Source organism: Equus caballus, chromosome 7 (genome assembly GCF_041296265.1).
Source record: "Equus caballus isolate H_3958 breed thoroughbred chromosome 7, TB-T2T, whole genome shotgun sequence".
Lineage (NCBI taxonomy): Eukaryota > Metazoa > Chordata > Mammalia > Perissodactyla > Equidae > Equus > Equus caballus.
The window spans coordinates 58,977,485-58,995,843 of record NC_091690.1 but is presented as its reverse complement, the minus strand read 5'-3'; the positions used below and the strand labels follow the sequence as shown (position 1 = coordinate 58,995,843).

Sequence of the window (18,359 nt, the reverse complement as noted above, 5' to 3'; positions counted from 1 at the left end):
TGATGATGGCTGGGAAAAGGTAACTCTGGTGGCACAGTGAGTACCGGAAAGCAGAGGAAATTCTGTACTCTCTCTCATCTGGAAGTGGGAATTTGGATGACCTCCAGTCATTTCTTTTAAAGCCTAACATACCAGATGCACTGGTTGTCATTTTAACTTGGGATTTACATATTGCCAAGTGTGAAAACACTCGGCATGGTATAGTAAGTCTGATATGAATGGTAATATATTAATCTCTTCTTCTAGCAGTGGATACTCTATGTATCAAGGTCAATTAAATGCAAAGGGGTTAATATTAAAGAGAAGAGAAAATTTAATTGTTAGAATTCTCAGAGCTGAAAGTTACAGTGAAGTAAAACTTAATCCAATGCTAATCAGTTATTTTGTATTAGGAGTAGATGGGAGTGGGTTTTTTTTCATAGAATAAAATAGAACATTGAAAATAACTAATTTTGATTAGGGTAGATAAACTGTGTGTAGATCATTTTTTTCTTAGATTCTTCCACCAACGAGTGGTAAAAAGATCATTTTCATGTTTTGTTGTAGAAGGGAAAATGCAGAGAAGTGCTTCCTCCTGTCAGCTCCTAGAGGACCTGCACATTTCTCCCTCATGGCAATTTTGTATCTTCTTAATATTCCATGCCATCACTGTTTTGGATTTTGGCCATTCTAAAAGATGCGTAGCGGGATCTCACTATGGTTTTAAAGTCCTTTCCTTTTTGGCCTTTCTCTTTTATTTTAATACTTTTCACTCTTATCCTTTCTGTTATCCTATGGACTCAGTTGCTGGTCATTTGTTTTGCTCATTTGTAGTTAAGACAAGCTGTGGTGAGATTGATGGGAAAGTACGCTGGGATGAGGATTGAGGATTTTTAATAGTGCAAACCAAGCATCTTAAGGCTCAACATTAACCTCACTTTATAACTTAGACTAGTTATCATTAAGGGTATTAAATCATGGAAGGGACATAGCCAAGTCAGGGGTGATTTTCTCATTTATTGCATAGGAGAGTAACTTTCCTTCTTTTTCTCCTTAGAAACATAGAATCACACACACTGCAGGACTTCCAGAAATAACTTGCCAGCTGAGTCTTGAGAGTGAAGAAGTTTGAGATCCTGCTGAGGTGTCTGAGCTGCCAGGACCATCTAAGTGGCCTAAAGACCTGGAAATGGCGTTGCGTGAAAGCCAAGACCACTGGTCCAAAGAAGACATTGTGAAGTTACTGGAACGCATGGAGAATAACCTCCCCTCCAACGAGAGACACACGTTCAAAACGACCCAGTCACAGATGGACTGGGGAAAGGTAGCTTTTAAAGACTTTTCTGGAGAAATGTGCAAACTCAAATGGGTAGAGATTTCTTATACATTGAGAAAATTTCGTACTTTGAAAGAATTAGTCCTGGAAGCTAAGGAACATGCTAAAAAACTCTCCAAAAGCAAAAAACACAGGAAACATCCTGACTTCCCCAAGAAGCCCCTGACTGCTTACCTCCGCTTCTTCAAGGAGAGGCGGCCCCAGTGCTCCCAAATGCATCCCACGCTGAGCAACCAGCAGCTGACCAAGCTCCTGTCTGAGGAATACAGGGAGCTCCCAGAGCAGGTGAAGCTGAAATATATCCAAGATTTCCAAAAGGAGAAACAGGAGTTTGAGGAGAAAGTGGCTCGATTCAGGGAAGCCCACCCTGCTCTAGTCCAGAACTCCAAGAAATCTAACGTTCCCAAGAGAAGCCCAACCAAAGCCCCAAAGAAGATGCAGGGAAGTGAGAAAGAAGTGAAGTCTTCCCCACAAACCTCTTTTTCCCAGAAGATGAAATTCCACGGAGAGCCCAAGAAGCCCCCCATGCACGAATACCAGAAATTCCACGAGGATTTGTGGTCCAGCAGGGAGCTGCAGGACCTGCCCCTGATGGAGCGCATGGTGGAGATTGGCAGACGCTGGCAGCGCATCCCGCAGAGCCAGAAGGAGCACTGTAAGAAGCAGGCTGAGGAGCTGCAGAAACAGTACAAGGTGGACCTGGATCGCTGGCTCCAGAGTCTGTCTCCTGAAGAATATGCTGCATACAGAGAAGCAACCTATACTAAGCGTAAGAATCTGGGCATGAGGGGAGGCTCGAACCCCAAGATCAGACGGACAGATCTGCCGTCCCCATCTGCAAGGAGTCCTCAAGAAGGACTTGGAGAGGAGCAGGAGCTCCAGGCTTCAGAGACAGAATCATCAGAGTCTGTTGGGGTAACTTCTCTTTCCTCACTGGGATCAGAAGACAATAAGGAAGATGGGGAAGAGGAGGAAGGCAGGAACTCCTCGGACTCCAGCAGTGAGGAGGAAGATGGAGAGTGTGAGTCTGAGGGCAGTGACTCCAGCTCATATTCCTCAGAGGACTCCTCTGACTCAGACTCCAACTGAGTTTTGTTCACACCCTACAGGGTAGGACAGAGAGCTTCCCAGCATAATTCCGGGGTGTTTACAGCAAATTGAAAGTCTGTTCTCCCTGTCCTGGCTTCATTTCCTTCCTTCTTTCCTTCCCTCCTCCATACAAAGTAGAATTGGTTGGCAAAAAGGAATCTCGTGCAGGACTTACTGGCTCCTCTCTAAACCCCACGTCCACCCCCAGAAAGACTCCACGCAATTAAGGCTCTTGGAATAAATAAGGAGGTGCTTGGGCTGTGAGTGACACACTGGATCAGACTGAGTTTCCTGACGTGAGAGGCTTTGCTCTCCTCATGTTCTGCCTGCCAGAGGTGGTAGGGGACACCCAGGAGCCCGTGACCTCTGCCTTCTCTGTGGAACTGTCCCTCAGGACTCAGGCACTGGAGCTGGGGAGGGGAAGTTTTGATTGATTGCTTGTAGAAGAGTTGCCTTTAAAAATATTATCAATCTCCTGATATCTCTCCCTGGTCTCACCAGGAAGGAGCTGGCCATTTCACATCTTAGGAGTGGGCGGGGCCATGTGCGCAGCAGCATTTCTAAACGTACATTTATTTTTCAGTTGCCAATGAGGTTTTTCCAACGGATTTCAAAACTCAAAATTAAAGTTTTAAAAACTCACCTTTTTCGTTTGAATTAGCTGCTCGTTAGAATCAGTCTCCTTTGCCTCTAGGTACTAATTTTCCCTGTGATGTTTGAATTTATTTGTTTTTTTTGCCCTCCCACTTCTTAATGCTCCTGGTCCAAGGGAATCACATTTTTACCATACCTCCAATTTATATGTATCACAGTACATGTGTGTGTAAATAGAATTATTTTATTCCACTGATCACTGATCTGTCTGTGAATTCATGTACCGGGCCCACACTGCTTCAATTATTCTTGTTTACTTACATTTTTGAAAGTCTGTTTAAAGCCAGTACCACTTCATATTTTTCTTTTCTAAACGCTCTTGGCTATTTTCATTTTTTGTCCTCACGGACATTAGCATCACAGATAACTGTAATTGTATCCTCTATATATGAAAACAGTTGAATTTTGAGAGTTTATCTTATTCCTTGATGTCTTAGTGAAAGACTTCATTATTCATAAATGGTTTTATAAGCCTACAATTACCTTATCAGAAAATAAAGACAATACTTATAATTTTCATACCTCTGCTTTTGAATTGTGCTTTAAATCATGTACTTTCAAATTTATTCAGCATCTACTGTTTTCTAAGCCTTGTCTTGGTGGCATAGGATACAGAGATGAAAGTTACAATTCCTGACTCTGTGACACTCACAGTCAGGCAGAGAAGAAAGTAAGTGTAATCAGTAAGAGGCAGAAAAGCACAAATACTAGATAAATAGAGGCTAAAATTCTGAATTTTCATTTACGAAAAGATGGCATTGGTTAAAATACAAATCACTTCACTTATCCATTTCCCCATCTACACATTTATGAACTGGGAACAAAATTACACTCGTACAGGATGTAAGTGAAGATTAGGTTTAGTGCTTAAATAAAATGCCTGGCTCACAGTTGGTTCAAAAGAAAATGGTCAGTCAATTTCTTTCTTCCCCCCAAATCTACTAATGTCAATTGATGAAAGAACTGACGAGCAAGAGTGGGCAGCACTGCCAAGTGATCGCCCCACAGCTTTCCGCTCCTTAACCATAGAAATGGAATTGAACCCAGGAACCTAGCAACTCAGCCCCAGAGGCATTTCTGGCTTTTTGGCTGAGACCCAGATGCTCCATTCAATCAGATCTGACTTTTCTGAAACTTCTCAGACTGAGCTTTTGATCTTTTCACATTGAGAAGGACCAGCGCTGGGCAAACACCACAAGAAATGCAGATGCCTCCGTTTCCACCACAGACGGCTCCCACCCTCCCCTCTCCTTGCCTGCAGCTGCTCTTTCAGTCAAGCACAGAGGTTCCAGAGCTCTTCTGGGCAGCAATGTCACCAAGTCACTCTGCCCACTCAGTCCAGGAGCCAAGCCCAGCTGGGTCCCCTGGGACTGCAGGCGTTGAGGGAGAGGGCTGCAGACACTGAGTGTAAAACTGGGAAGGAGAGAAGCTTTAGGACCACCCTGCTGCTCCCTCCTGCCCGCTCTCCACCAGTGACCCCTGGGCTGTGCGGGGCCTCCCTCTGTGCGTTCCCCGAAGATGCACAGAGTAGAAGAGCCCACTGGGTCTTCATGCAGGAGCGGGAGCAGGCTCTGGAGAAAAGCACAAGGAGCTGTCAAAGTTGAGCACTGGCAGAGCCAGGGGTGCAGTCAGGGAGCTGCAGGATCCACGCAGCAATGATCCACAGGTCCCTGCCCATGGTCCCCTCAGGCTGCCTGCTCTTGAGTCCAGGGCTGAGCCTCCAGGGGCCTGGCACACGCCGTGGGCTGATCAGGCTTCTGTGTGGACACTAGGACCACCTTCCTTCTGTGTCCAGTCTCCTAAGGAGCCGCCGGGATGCTTTGGCACTGCCAGCCCCTTCTGCACGAACAGGACATTGTGCAAGCTCCTGGAGAACTGCTCTTTTTAGATCCTAAATTCCCTTATTGTCCCTGGGCTGGCTACTCCTGGGGACTTTCCAGGGCTAATGGAGCCTAAGCCCTTTCCTCAGACCCTCTTGAAACCTTGGGAGATAGGAGCTTTCTCTTCTACCACAAGCTCCCTGGTGTGTTGGAAGAGCTTGGTTCTCTGTCCCCTGGCCCGCCCATGTGTCACTTCTGCCTAGACAGCCGCAGTGAAATGAGGATTTCTTGACTTTGCTCCAAGTGCTACAAGCTACAAACATAGGTTCTTTACCCGCCACACAAGAGGGGCCAAATAAAAACTTAAACGCCAAGCTTCTGGCAAGGAAAGTGTTTTTGTTTCAGGTGACATCAGCCTGGGGAAGAGAGTGAGCCCTCAAATTCCTCTCATCTGGCCTCCAGGAAGGATGGGAGGCCAGGGGTTTTAAGGGTTTGTGAGGAATGTGGCTGCTTGTAGGGAGAAGGGGGAGTCTGTGCCCTTGCTGGTCAGCACTTTCCCACCAGCCTGCATTTGGCCTTATGAGGAAATCTGCAGGTGGATGTCCTTGGTTGTTTGTCTCCCTAGAGGACAGTGGATTCTGGTGCCAGGAAGCCAGGGAGTAAGCAGGGAAAGGAGATGAGCGTTTTGGTTTTAACCCCATATATGCTGGCTTTAATTAATGTAGGGGACCAATATCAGGGCTGGGATCATGAGGAGACCAGAAGGTCTCCGTTACCCATCTAGTGCTTGAGCTGGGTTTGTAGGAGCCAGGCTCGCTCTGGTAGCTTGATGCTGAATCCAGGGGCAGTACCTGACCTCTCTCTTGAACTTGGCCTCCATCTACCCTGGACCTGCATGGCATGTACCCCTGAGCCAGATTTCAGAGGTGCTTGTTTGGTTGCATGGTACCTGCTGGATCCAGGGACCAACTCTACCCATATACTCGATAGTTTTCTGTAAACTTACACATTCAGTTAAATATTTTTCCAAAGAAAAAATCATAAACTAAATGGATTCAATATGATTTACATTTTTAAAAGGTAACAAAAACAATGAAACAGTAAAATCCATGTATCTAAATAAAAAATAAAATTAAAAAGAGACAACAAAATACAAATACATTTAATAGACTTTTTAACACTGCACACTGCACTAGAAATTCCTGAAAAAGATTGGAAGTGTTTTGACTCAGGCCACATAACCTTTCGAAGAAACAATAGCTATTTCTATTATTTCCTTTTCTTAGAAAAAAAAAACAAGTGGCTGGCCCCACGGCCGAGTGGTTAAGTTCCCAAGCTCCGTTTCAGCGGCCGAGGGTTTAGCTGGTTCAGATCCTGGGTGCGGACCTAGCACCTCTCATCAGGCCATGCAGAGGCGGCATCCCACATAGAAGAACTAGAAGGACCTACAACTAGAATATACAACTAGGTACTGGGGGCTTTGGGGAGAAGAAGAAAAAGATGGCAACAGATGTTAGCTCAGGTGCCAATCTTTACAAAAAAAGAAAAAATGAGTGCAGAACTAAACTCTTGTTAAGGAACCAAGGCCAATTTTCTCACTGGTAAATTCTAATCCATCTTTTGAGGGAGTCAAGATTTTTTGCCAAAGAAAAACAACCTCAAGTATTATCAGTCTCATTAGATTTCTAGAAAAAAATAGTTAACTTTATTCTACATGCATAAATAACAATAATAGAATGATACAGATGAACATCATTTTTAAACTGAAAGATAATTTACATACTATCTGCAAATGCTACTGACAGCCATTAAATCTCTCCCTGGCCACAGACAGTGCCAGCCCCCTAACACCTTTCAGTAACCTCCAGGTGCTCCGTCAGTCCTCAGGTTAGGGCTGCGGGACCCTAAGACACAGATGAGTAGCAGATGCCAGCGCTGAAAAGTGGGGGCCACAAAAATAACACAAATTTGCTGTGGCTCCTTTGTAGCCAAAAGCCAAGGCCCCCTGGATTGCTTACAGCCCAGCTCCTGGCTCCTGGCTCCTGGCTCCTGCAGCAACCAGGAAAGGAGTTTGGAGTTTCAGCCAGAGGAACTGTGTTCGAGTGTATGTGTGTGTGTGCACACATGCGGCTGTGCACACACTCTGCTTCCTTTTCTAACTCTGCTTCTAGTCTTCCCCACCCCACCCTGGTGCTTAGATTCTTCCTAATTGCTGAGTGCAACATGCTTTCCTCCCGCTAAACTCCTGATGCTGTAATCCTATTCTTCAGGCCCCTATTTACTAATCCTGTTTGTTAAGGACGTTGTTCTCAATTTTTTCCCAGAACATCAAAGAAGCAGATCGCCGCAGGCGGTGCAGTCCTGGTTCCCTGTGCCGGGGGCTGCAGGGAACTTGTAACCATGAATTCGCCTGGATCTGAGTTGTGTCCACCCACTGCATTCCTTCTCATGCAATGGATGGTTAGGATGCAAGCTCAGGGGACTCACTGACCACTCCAGCCAGAGCAGGACCATCACACGTAACAGCACAGTCCTGAGACACCTGTCCCAGGAGCAGATTCACAAATCCTTTAACCCAGAAATATCATATCACCTCCAGGGAATCTTTCATCCAGCATTTCTCACACACGAGGTCTACACAAAAGGGTATTCATTGTGGAATTATTTTCAATAGCTAAACAAATAAATAGGCTATAACTTGGATGTTCTACAATAGGGAGAATAATTTAATAAAAAATACTATATACTAGTGAACACATTATACAAATGAAGATACTTGAAACACTGATTTAGTCCATGAAGTCTTGTGTGTGTTCATGTTTTTAAAATGATTTATTAACATTTTAAAATCAGTGCCTCTACATGGCAACAACCACCACAAAACAATTTATACACTGAAGAATATAAAATTATAAATAAAAATGCACTGACATCAGTCAAGCTCACAGAGGGTGATTTAAGAATCCAAAATTTCTTGGGGCCAGTCTGGTGGCACAGTGGTTAGGTTCGCATGTTCTGATTGGCTGCCCGGGGTTCGCTGGTGCAGATCCTGGGTGTGGACATGGCACTGCTTGGCACGCCATGCTGTGGTAGGTGTCCCACATATAAAGTAGAGGAAGATGGGCATGGATGTTAGCTCAGGGCCAGTCTTCCTCAGCAAAAAGAGGAGAATTGGCGGCAGATGTTAGCTCAGAGCTAATCTTCCTCAAAAAAAAAAGAAAAAGAATACAAAATTTCAATTTATTAGCATTACCATATTAACATTATGATAACAAATGTTTACTAAAACGGTATATTTATTGAGTTGCAGATTTTATATTCAGGACATTCTCTCAGTAGGCGATTCTGTGTACTAAGCCTAGAATGAAAGAATTTTTATATTTTTATACTTAATGGCATATAGCCTTGTAATGGGTTTTTTTTTTTTTAAAGATTTTATTTTTTCCTTTTTCTCCCCAAAGCCCCCCGGTACATAGTTGTGTATTCTTCGTTGTGGGTTCTTCTAGTTGTGGCATGTGGGACGCTGCCTCAGCGTGGTCTGATGAGCAGTGCCATGTCCGCGCCCAGGATTCGAACTAACGAAACACTGGGCCGCCTGCAGCGGAGCGCGCGAACTTAACCACTCGGCCACGGGGCCAGCCCCATTGTAATGGTTTTTTGATGTGTAAACCTAGCAAGGTTAAACTCCAGGAATTTAAGGGCACTGGCCATTTTATAGCTTACTCACATCTCTTCAAGTTATTCAAGCAAATACTAACCTAGGTGCTGCTGTGAGGGGATTTGCAGGCGTTATTAAAGTCTCTAATATTTGCTCTAAACTAAAGAGATTGTCCAGCTGGGTCTGGTTTAATCAACAGGAGACCTTTAAAGGAAGGTTTAGGCATTCCATGAATAAAATGCCAAACAGCAAGTGGGTCTACATTGCTCCGGTTGCTCCTGACTGCCTGTGGACAACATCTCTGTCCTGTACCAGTTAGATTCCAGCCTGCTTGTGTGTTCCCTCCCTCGATGATCTCCCTACTGTTCTCAGACTTGCTTCGCCAGTCTCCAGAATTGTCATATGAGTGAATTCCTTGTGCATATATATTTTCTCTCTCTCTATTGGCTCTTCTTTTCCAGTTGACACCTAATATTAGCCTGCTGGATTTATCTTCATTATACGATAGCTTTGACCATGAATTTTATGGTCTATTGGCTAACAATTCCTCTCCTAGGAACTATTTGGATAGATACTCCCAAAATTTCCTTCTTCTTTTTGCATTTTCTTATAAAAGCACAAATCTCTGTTATACAAAGAAAAATAAATGTAATATGTATGAGTTTAAAAAGAAAGGAATTTGTATGCAGAATGCAATCAAGAACCTCTATAAATTAAAAAGAAATAGATCATCCAATAGAAAATTGACAATAATATGAAGAGCTAATTCTTGGAAGAGAAGATATTAACAGGAAAAGATGTTCAATCTAGACAGACATGAGGAGAAAGCAAGTAAAAGAATAACAGGAATTCATTTTTCACCCATTAAATTGGCAAAACTTTTGTAAATATAATGACAGCCCCCGGGTCTTGGTTAATCAGTGGTTCCTCCTAGAGGAGTGGAAAGGGGAAAGAATTGACATTTTAGGGGCTGCTCCTATGCGTCCACTCTAGGAGCATCCTGGAGATGTCAGTGTCAGAGGGGCAAGCGCATCATTTTATATTTGTTTCTTTATGTCTTACGTTCCTCAGTAGGCTGTAAACTTCAGACCACAGGGAATTTTGTTTTTGCATCTTGAGCCTGGAGGAAGGCGGAGAGGAGAACCAGCACTTCACATAATAAACATTACACTATCAATTGTTAATGCTGTTGTTAATAAACGTAGGAACTGGTGGTCACTGTAGCCTTGCTGAGTGTAAAGAACACAAACTTTAATAAATTTTTTTTTAATGTACTGGGTTCAAAATAATTCATATTAGAAATAAAGTTTGAAAGAATCCGTTCTTCAACAAAGAGTTGCGAAAAAGAACTTACTTTCAATAAAAAAATTCAAATGAAGAATTTAGGGCTGGGGGCTGGCCCCGTGGCCCAGTGGCTAAGTTCTCGCACTCAGCTTTGGGGGGGGGGTCCAGGGTTTCACCGGTTCAGATCTTGAGTACCGACATGGCACCGCTCATTAGGCCCTGCTGAGGTGGCATCCCACATGCCACAACTAGAAGGATCCACAACTAAAATATGCAACTATATACTGGGGGGATTTGAGAAGAAAAAAAAGATTGCCAACAGTTATTAGCTCAGGTGCCAATCTTTAAAAAAAAAAAAAAGAATTTAGGGTTTGGAAGAAGGTTAGAGATCAGTGAAAATAATGAGATACGGGACAGGAGACTTGAGATGTCTATGCGATATCTAATTGAATTTGACCTATAAGCAATTTAAAAATACCACCTGGAGATCGTTTTTAGTTAGAGCTTTATATTAGAGGATTGCAAGTATCTAGGTGATAGTTGAGGCCTCAAGATTAGTGGGATCATCTAAGGAGAAAGGAAGATCAAAAATAGAGAGCCACAACATACAAGGGATGGCAGAAAATAAACCGGAAAGGACTGAAAGCAGTAACTGCTGATGTCGAAGGAGAATCAGTGAGACAGAGAGATATACAACAGAAGATAAAGCGGACAGGATAGTGTTTAAATGCCCATGGCTTTTGAATCTGGCAGGCCTCCAGTACTAATCAGCTCTGATCTTGAAGTTATTTAACCTCCACAAGCCTCAATTTGCACTCCTGTAAAATTAGCATATGATAATACTGGTTCACACAGTTGTTAGGACTAAATAATTTATCAAAGTGAATCAGTGTCTTGTACATAAGAAGTGACCAATATATGTAAATTCTAAGTAAAAATCAAACAAACAAGAGGGTGAACCAAGCCTTCAGGTCCTTAAAAGCACTTACTGAACAAGAAGATAAGGGATTGGGGATGTTATTTGTGGAAGGCAGAAGGAATGGGTCAAGTGAGCGCTTTGGCTCAGATTTGAAATCATGCTATACCCGCTCTTCCCTCCCTTCAACAATTCCACTATTCTATTCAGTTTCCTGCCTGTCCCATCCCTAACCCGACCTGGGCAGGTTGTCCAGGAAGTTAGAGTTCTCTCGTGGAAAGATTTAAGAGGTTTTCTCTTGGTTTCAAAATTTTATTTCACCTAATATCTTCCCATCCTATCATGAACTCTTTAGAGTCAAAGCATTGTAGGTTAATAGAAGATATTGGGTTTTAAAAGCTTATTGCTTGGAAGAGTTTAGGAAATATTAGACTGCTTCTTAAAAACTTGGCTTATGGGACTGGCCCGGTGGCGCAGTGGTTAAGTTTGCATGTTCTTTCAGCAGCCGAGGGTTCACCAGTTGAGATCCCAGGTGCGGACATGGCACCACTTGGCAAGCCATGCTGTGGTAGGCATCCCACATATAAAGTAGAGGAAGATGGGCACAGATGTTAGCTCAGGGCCTGTCTTCCTCAGCAAAAAAAAAAAAAAAAAAAAAAAAAGAGGATTGGCAGCAGATGTTAGCTCAGGACTAATCTTCCTCAAAAAAATAAAAAATAAAAAAAACTTGGCTTACAGTTGGAGTAAAACAGTTACCCTTCCACAAGACAAAGTCCATTTAAAGAGAGTAGATCTTTTTGAACATTTGTGATCTTGCCCTGCTAAGCCTCGTCAAGATTTGAAAGGCCTGGAGCTGGTGGCGACATTAACTTCCTTCTTAATAGATGGAGAAGGATGTGGAACTCTTAGGGTCAATCTAAGAATTAGAGCAGGAAGAGATGAAATGGGAAGACTAGGCAGAGAGATGGCAAGAGGCTGTATTGATATCTGGGATGAGAAAGCCAGGAAAAATGACTGAGTTGAGCAAAGATAAGAACTTCCAGGGCAGCGATATTGACTAGGGAGTTAAAAAGAACTTTGCATTGATCAAACGTCGTTCCCCCGGTCAATGCTCTCAACCCTTCAGTAGAAGCAGATTCCTACAAAAATACCCATCCCCTTCATGCCTCAGTTCCCTCTTACTTTTGTCTATTTCCTCCTCTTCACAAAGGAAGCCCTTGAAAGACAAGTCACCCCACGTTCCATCGCTCAGCCTGCTGCAGTCAGGCTTCTGCCTGGATCTTGCTTACTACCATCGACTGGGCAAAGATGGGCTTCGTTTCTAGAAAGGAATCCTGCCAGTTCTCAAACCTCGTGAACTTTCCAGACATTTGACACTCTACTGCTCTTTTTGTGAAAGTGACCTCTCTCTTAGTTTCTGTGGTAAACACAGGCTGGTTCTCCCTGCTGTACAGGAGATTGTATATTCAGTAGATTTTGCTGCGTCTTCAGTAGAGCCTTGTATAAATACCTAGTTGCTCTGCACACCCTTCCATGGCACACCGAGCTACTCTCATTAGTAAAATCAATACGCATGCATACTTGTCAAATGCTTGATACTTGAAAGATTTAGCTATCGTAGAGTCAATATATACTACAGATTAAGAGAAAGTCATGAAGATTATGGTAAGAAAGACATTAGAAAATTTCCGACAAGTTCAGGCCAACACTACTGTAAGTTTGCCCATCTCAGATGAATTTGCATTTTATGAGCCTCTTTCAAACATTCTCCACTTTAGTCAACAGATAATTACCAGAAAATAGTACCACAAAGAAAGTATATTCAATATACTTCAATTCAATATAATTCAATATGCACAAAGAAAGTATATATTCAATAAACGATAATAAAAGCAAGGTTTTTTCACTTCATTAAATATTCTGTTTTCATTCATCTTCTTTTCTGATATGCATCCAGATTTTCAGATGCAAATATATTATTAGGACTCTTAGGTTCTTATTTCTTGTTCTATTTTCTTTTCTAAGTTGCAGATCCATAAAGCCATCTGGACATTAGTCAGGTTTTTCACATAAACTCAAAACACATTAAGTACCCCGTGTCCAAAAGAATCCACTAGGCTTCCTCCTTGCAGTGTTCTCACCTTAACTTCTTGCTCTCAGGCATTGGCACTGCTGCCCACCTCATTCTCCGTACTGGAAAACTGAGATTTAGTCCAGACATTCTCTTCCTCAATTCCCACATCATACCAGTCCCTGCATCTCTCAGGTGCATCTTGTCCCTCACATTCCTAATCTCTGCTTCCTTAATTCAAGCCCCTATTATCTCTCAAGAATTCTTCCTAATTTTTATACTTATCATTGCCATTAGATTTAGCCTCACAAAGTGAATCTAAAAAGCACTCTGTGAATGAAACATCTAAAACATAAATACCACCGTAATAGACATTTCCTTGTTAATTGAGATTTAAGCATTCATCTGATAACATCTAATGAGTTTATCCTAAGTGTAACTACTCCTCCTACTGCTGGTGATCCAATAGGACCATCATCAAGCCTACATTTCAGTGGAAGATACAGCAATCAAATAAATAAAAATATATGATACGATATTATACATGACAAATCAAATGAGAGAAATAAGATGAGGAATAGAAAGGGATGGAATCAGCTACATCATGTGTATTTGTATTCATATTTTGTATACTCTAGTTAGTGGAAATATAGAAGTAAACGGGACAGACAAAATCCATTTGCTGATGCAGCTTAAAATGTAATTCAAGGAAGAAATAGAGTCAACAAGTAAATAAGTAAAACATATGATGCCCTAGAGTAGGATAGTACTTTGTAGAATAATAAAGCAGAGGAGGAGAACGGAGTATGGGGGAGGGGATGAAACCCTCAGAAATAGGGTTAAATAATAGATTCCAGTCCAGCCTATTTAAGTCCAATATCCATCTTTTTTTTTTTTTTCCCCAGATTAGCACCCGAGCTAACAACTGTGGCCAACCTTTTTTTTTTTTTGCTTTATCTCCCCAAATCCCCCCAGTACATAGTTGTATGTCTTAGTTGCAGGTCCTTCTTGTTGTGGCATATGGGATGCCACCTCAACGTGGCCTGACGAGCGGTACCATCTCCGCACCCAGGATCCAAACCAGCGAAACGCTGCGCCGCCGCAGTGGAGCATGCGAACTTAACTACTCGGCCATGGGGCCGGCCCCTCCAATATCCATCTTTTAAGCAACAGCTGGCTGCTTTCCTAACATCTGGGTTGGAAGAGAGGAGCCAGGAATTAATTTTTCTCGGTGACTTTCAACTCACACTTCATGGAGAATTTATCAAGTGGGTGGAACAGGTTGGATAAAAGAATTTTGATTCTAGTGTGGGAAAAAAAAGGAAAGAAAGAAAGTTTTGTGAGTTCTGAGAATTGGCAAGGCTAAGCCTTAAGTACAACAGATTGATGTGTCATGAAACAAAGAATCGGTGACATTCAACAGAAGATGTATACACGGGTTTATGTTCTGACTAACCCAATGTCACTGAAGGATTATGTGATTTTAAGGAGGGAAGCAATCAGGGTTGAGTATTAGAAGATGCTTCCATTTCTCCATGAAGAATAGCATCATTTACAGAGACTTGAAAGGGAGGGAAGGATATTCTTCACTAACTCTGGGAAAACACAGCAAGAATGGCTCATAAGAGGCAGATCTTAAGATGAAGAGGTACCAGATAGGGAGGTGTATAGTCCTCTGGACAGGCTCAACTACTTTCTACGTAAGGGGCAGCCCGTTAGCCATGTGCCCAGGATCTATTATTTTTTGTTGGGATCATGTGGGTACTCTTTCCCCTTTTATTAATTACTGTATTTATTTTCAGAAATAAGGGCATCATTTGACCATACAAATTTTTCATAGCTGAATATATCCTTTTAATCATATTTGCAAGCTGAAGAATGAATTACAGTGGAAAACATAAATATGACCTAGGCTCACAATTAGTGAAGTTACATAATAGGCAAAAAGAATGACATAGGAAAGGGAAAATTGAATGAGTGAAGCAACGCTCAGATTTAAGGTAAATTATTCAGTGTTACATACAAAAATGTACATTTATTCAGTATATTTAATTTTTAATTGCTAAGAATAGATTTTGAGGAGTGCATATTTTACTAGTGCTTTTCTTGTTCTTTATATTATTATTTTTTTTTCTGTTTTATCTCCCCAAACCCCCCAAACGTAGTTGCATATCTTAGTTGCAGGTCCTTCTAGTTGTGGGGTATATTATTTTTTTTTTACCAAGGGCGTATATTATTCGTATAATGTAAAATGGGAATAAATCTGTAAATATTACAAACAGAATCACTTTTAGGAAAATAAACCTAGCCAAAATCACAAAAACAAAAAAAAATTTCAGCCAATTCACATTATGAAGAACTAACGTTACATCTGAAAATTCAGGGCAGCCACCATGAGGAGCAGAGGCACTAAAGCAGGTTTTCGAGAAAATACTTTGCAAGTAATACTTGTCAAATGTCCATATATGTCCAATTTAGAAAAGGACATATATGGACTTTCCTTCAGTTTTCTAGAAAATGGCTTGAATAAATGGCGAATCCTCACATTTATGGCAAAGGACAACATTGTTGTTTAGAACTAAGAAATGTTTTTCTGATACTGCTGATAACTGAAAAAAGTTAAGAGCAGGTAATTTACAAGCAACTTTGCTATGAAAATTGAATTCAAAGAAATTAGTCTTATATCTGACTTTTATTATTTGAAGTTTCAGAAAATTTCCATGGTCTGTGGTTAGGGATTTGTTTGTTCTGCAGAGATGTCAGTAATCCTCTAGTTTATTAAACATTACAAACAATTGGCCTTGCTTTCCGGACCTCATATAACTCAGTAATGCAATGTTGTGGGTGTAACTACATTTCCTTACCTTAAAGATCCCATTATTTCTATGTGTATATATGTATGTTTCTCTCTTTTATTTTTGTAGTGACTATTACCCTATTCATATTGGATCCTAAAAGACCCAATAATCATGTCACCCTACGTGGAGATTTGAGAAGCATGAGGGTTACATGTAATCTCAAGATGTTGTGTACAACTCCAAGATCTGAGTGTTTTCCTGAGTGGGGTACTCAGACCCTCACCTCTGGACAACATTACTTGGAGGTGGATGTGGAGAATCGGGCTTTGCAAGTCTGTGGTTATTACTGGAATGAGAAAATAGGAATTACTAGGTAGATAATGGGGAGAGATTCTCTTCTTGGATGTATTAAGGATATTCACCATAATCTATTTACTTCTTCACTTTTGTTTCGGTATGTGCCAATGTCTTTTGGTTAGATAGGAGTGTTCCCAGATTATGAAAATGGAACAGTGAACTTTGTTAATATTGCTCACTTTCCTGCTATATGGTAGCCCTTCTTGCTCCTTCTCTCCTTTTCTCAGGCCTGTCATTTGCTGTACTCAGTTACCACCATGGACAAATCAGAAATCTGTCCATATGCTGGGGGAGCTCCAGTATCTGAGGGAACTCTTTTCTTTGTGTCATCTCAAATAAGATGTGTATGTTATATCTGATTGTCTTTAGGTTCCTTCTAATATAATGAAAACACATTTACTATACTATTATTGAACATGGTGACAATTAAAAAATATGTATATATATTGTTCATTTATTCATTTTGTAAAAATCACCACCCATGATGTATAGCATAAAATACAGTCTGTAGTTTTGTCCGATTTCTGAACTACCAGGAAGTAAAAGGATAGATGCTATGGTGACTGGATAAAGTTAAAATTCAATACAAGAGAGCAGGCATCATACCTATGTTTCACTTTCCTTTGTAATTCTCATCACTTATATAAAAATTTATGAATTATCAGTGTTCCCCACTAGATTGAAATTGTGAGAAGATAAGAACACTGCTGGAACAATTCAATACACTAATGGACAAATCATCATTATACCTCATACTACACACAATCATTTTCAGATGGATTGAAGTTCTAAACATGAAAGGGAAAACAATAGGATAAAATTTTCAAACAAAAACAATTTCTAAATAGATCTTAAAAATAGTAACCGTTAAGGAAAGAATTAACTGGGCTAAATTCAAAGTAACGATTTCTGTGCTTCAAAAAATGCCATCACAAGCAGGGAAAATGCAAGTCAAGAATAGGAGAAGATATTTGCCATATATATACCCAACAAGATAGAACAGAATATGTACAAAGAATGTTTAAAATTCAATATGAAAATGTTGATAAATCTGATATAAAATAAAAAATATTTGAAAAAGTGTCTCACAATAAAAAGGTAAGTAAATGACCTGTTGACAGGTGAAAAGGTCCTTGCCTTTATTAGTCATTAAATTATTGCAAATTAAAACCACAAGTTGAGAAACAAAAGAAAAAATACACAAGTGGGACTTCATCAGACTAAAGAGCTTCTACAAGGAAAAAGAAACTACGATCAAAACAAAAAGACAACCCACCAATTGGGAGAAAATATTTGCAAATCATATATCTGACAAGGGGTTAATCTCCGTAATATATAGGGAAGTCACACAACTGAACAACACAAAAACAAACAGCCTGATCAAAGAATGGGCAGAGGATATGAACAGACATTTTTTCCAAAGAAGATACACAGATGGCTAATAAACACATGAAAAGATGTTCAACATCACTAATCATTAGAGAAATGCAAATCAAAACTACACTAAGATACCACCTTAACCTGTTAAAATGGCTATAATCACTAAGGTTAAAAATAACAAATGTTGGAGAGGGTGTGGAGAAAAGAGAACCCTCAGACACTGCTGGTGGGAATGCAAACTGGTACAGCCACTATGGAAAAGAGTATGGGATTCCTCAAAAAACTAAAAATAGAAATGTCGTATGACCCAGCTATCCCAGTACTTGTTATCTATCCAAACAACTTGAAATCAATAATCCAAAGTAACATGTGCACCCCTATGTTCATTGAAACACTATTCACAATAGCCAAGACATGGAAACGATCCAAGTGCCCACCCACCCATGATTGGATAAAGATGTGGTATATATATACAATGGAATACTACTCAGCCATAAAAAAGACAAAATCATCCCATTTGCAACAACATGGATGGACCTGGAGGGAACTATGCTAAGCGAAATAAGCCAGACTGAGAAAGACAAACACCAGATGATTTCGCTCATATGTGGAATATAAACAAACATAAGGACAAAGAAAACAGTTCAGTGATTACTAGGAGAAGGTGGGGCACAGGGGGTGAAGGGGAGCACTTATGTCGTGACAGACAAGAAATAATGCACAAGTGAAATTTCACAATGATGTAAACTATTATGAACTCAATAAAAAAATTTATATATAGAAAAAAATCAATGTCTCTCTCTGTCCCCCTCCTTTTCTCCTCCCATCCCTCCGTCTTCAACTCTCCTTCTCTTCAAAGAGAATGTTGAGTATGGGATATTGTGAGCATTAAATTCACTTCTGTGAAGCTGTACTGGAAAAGAAACTACACCTAGATTTTCAGATAGTTGCTGAGGGATTATTTAAAGAAGTCTGCTAATGCCCTCATCTTTTGGAAGGTTCTAAGAATTGTGGCAT

At 40.9% G+C, this 18,359-nt stretch overlaps 1 protein-coding gene across 1 annotated transcript; it reads left to right on the top strand.

Annotated features, from left to right (window-relative positions):
* The first annotated feature begins 1,162 nt into the window (after positions 1-1,162).
* Positions 1,163-2,404, top strand: LOC138925265 (upstream-binding factor 1-like protein 1). The gene has a single exon (XM_070275030.1). The coding sequence runs from the start codon at positions 1,169-1,171 to the stop codon at positions 2,402-2,404; it is 1,236 nt and encodes a 411-aa protein (XP_070131131.1). The 5' UTR covers positions 1,163-1,168.
* Positions 2,405-18,359: the final 15,955 nt, after the last annotated feature.

Excerpts from the sequence above, each read along its gene's own strand:
- LOC138925265 (XM_070275030.1), top strand. The coding sequence starts at position 1,169 with ATGGCGTTGCGTGAAAGCCAAGACCACTGGTCCAAAGAAGACATTGTG.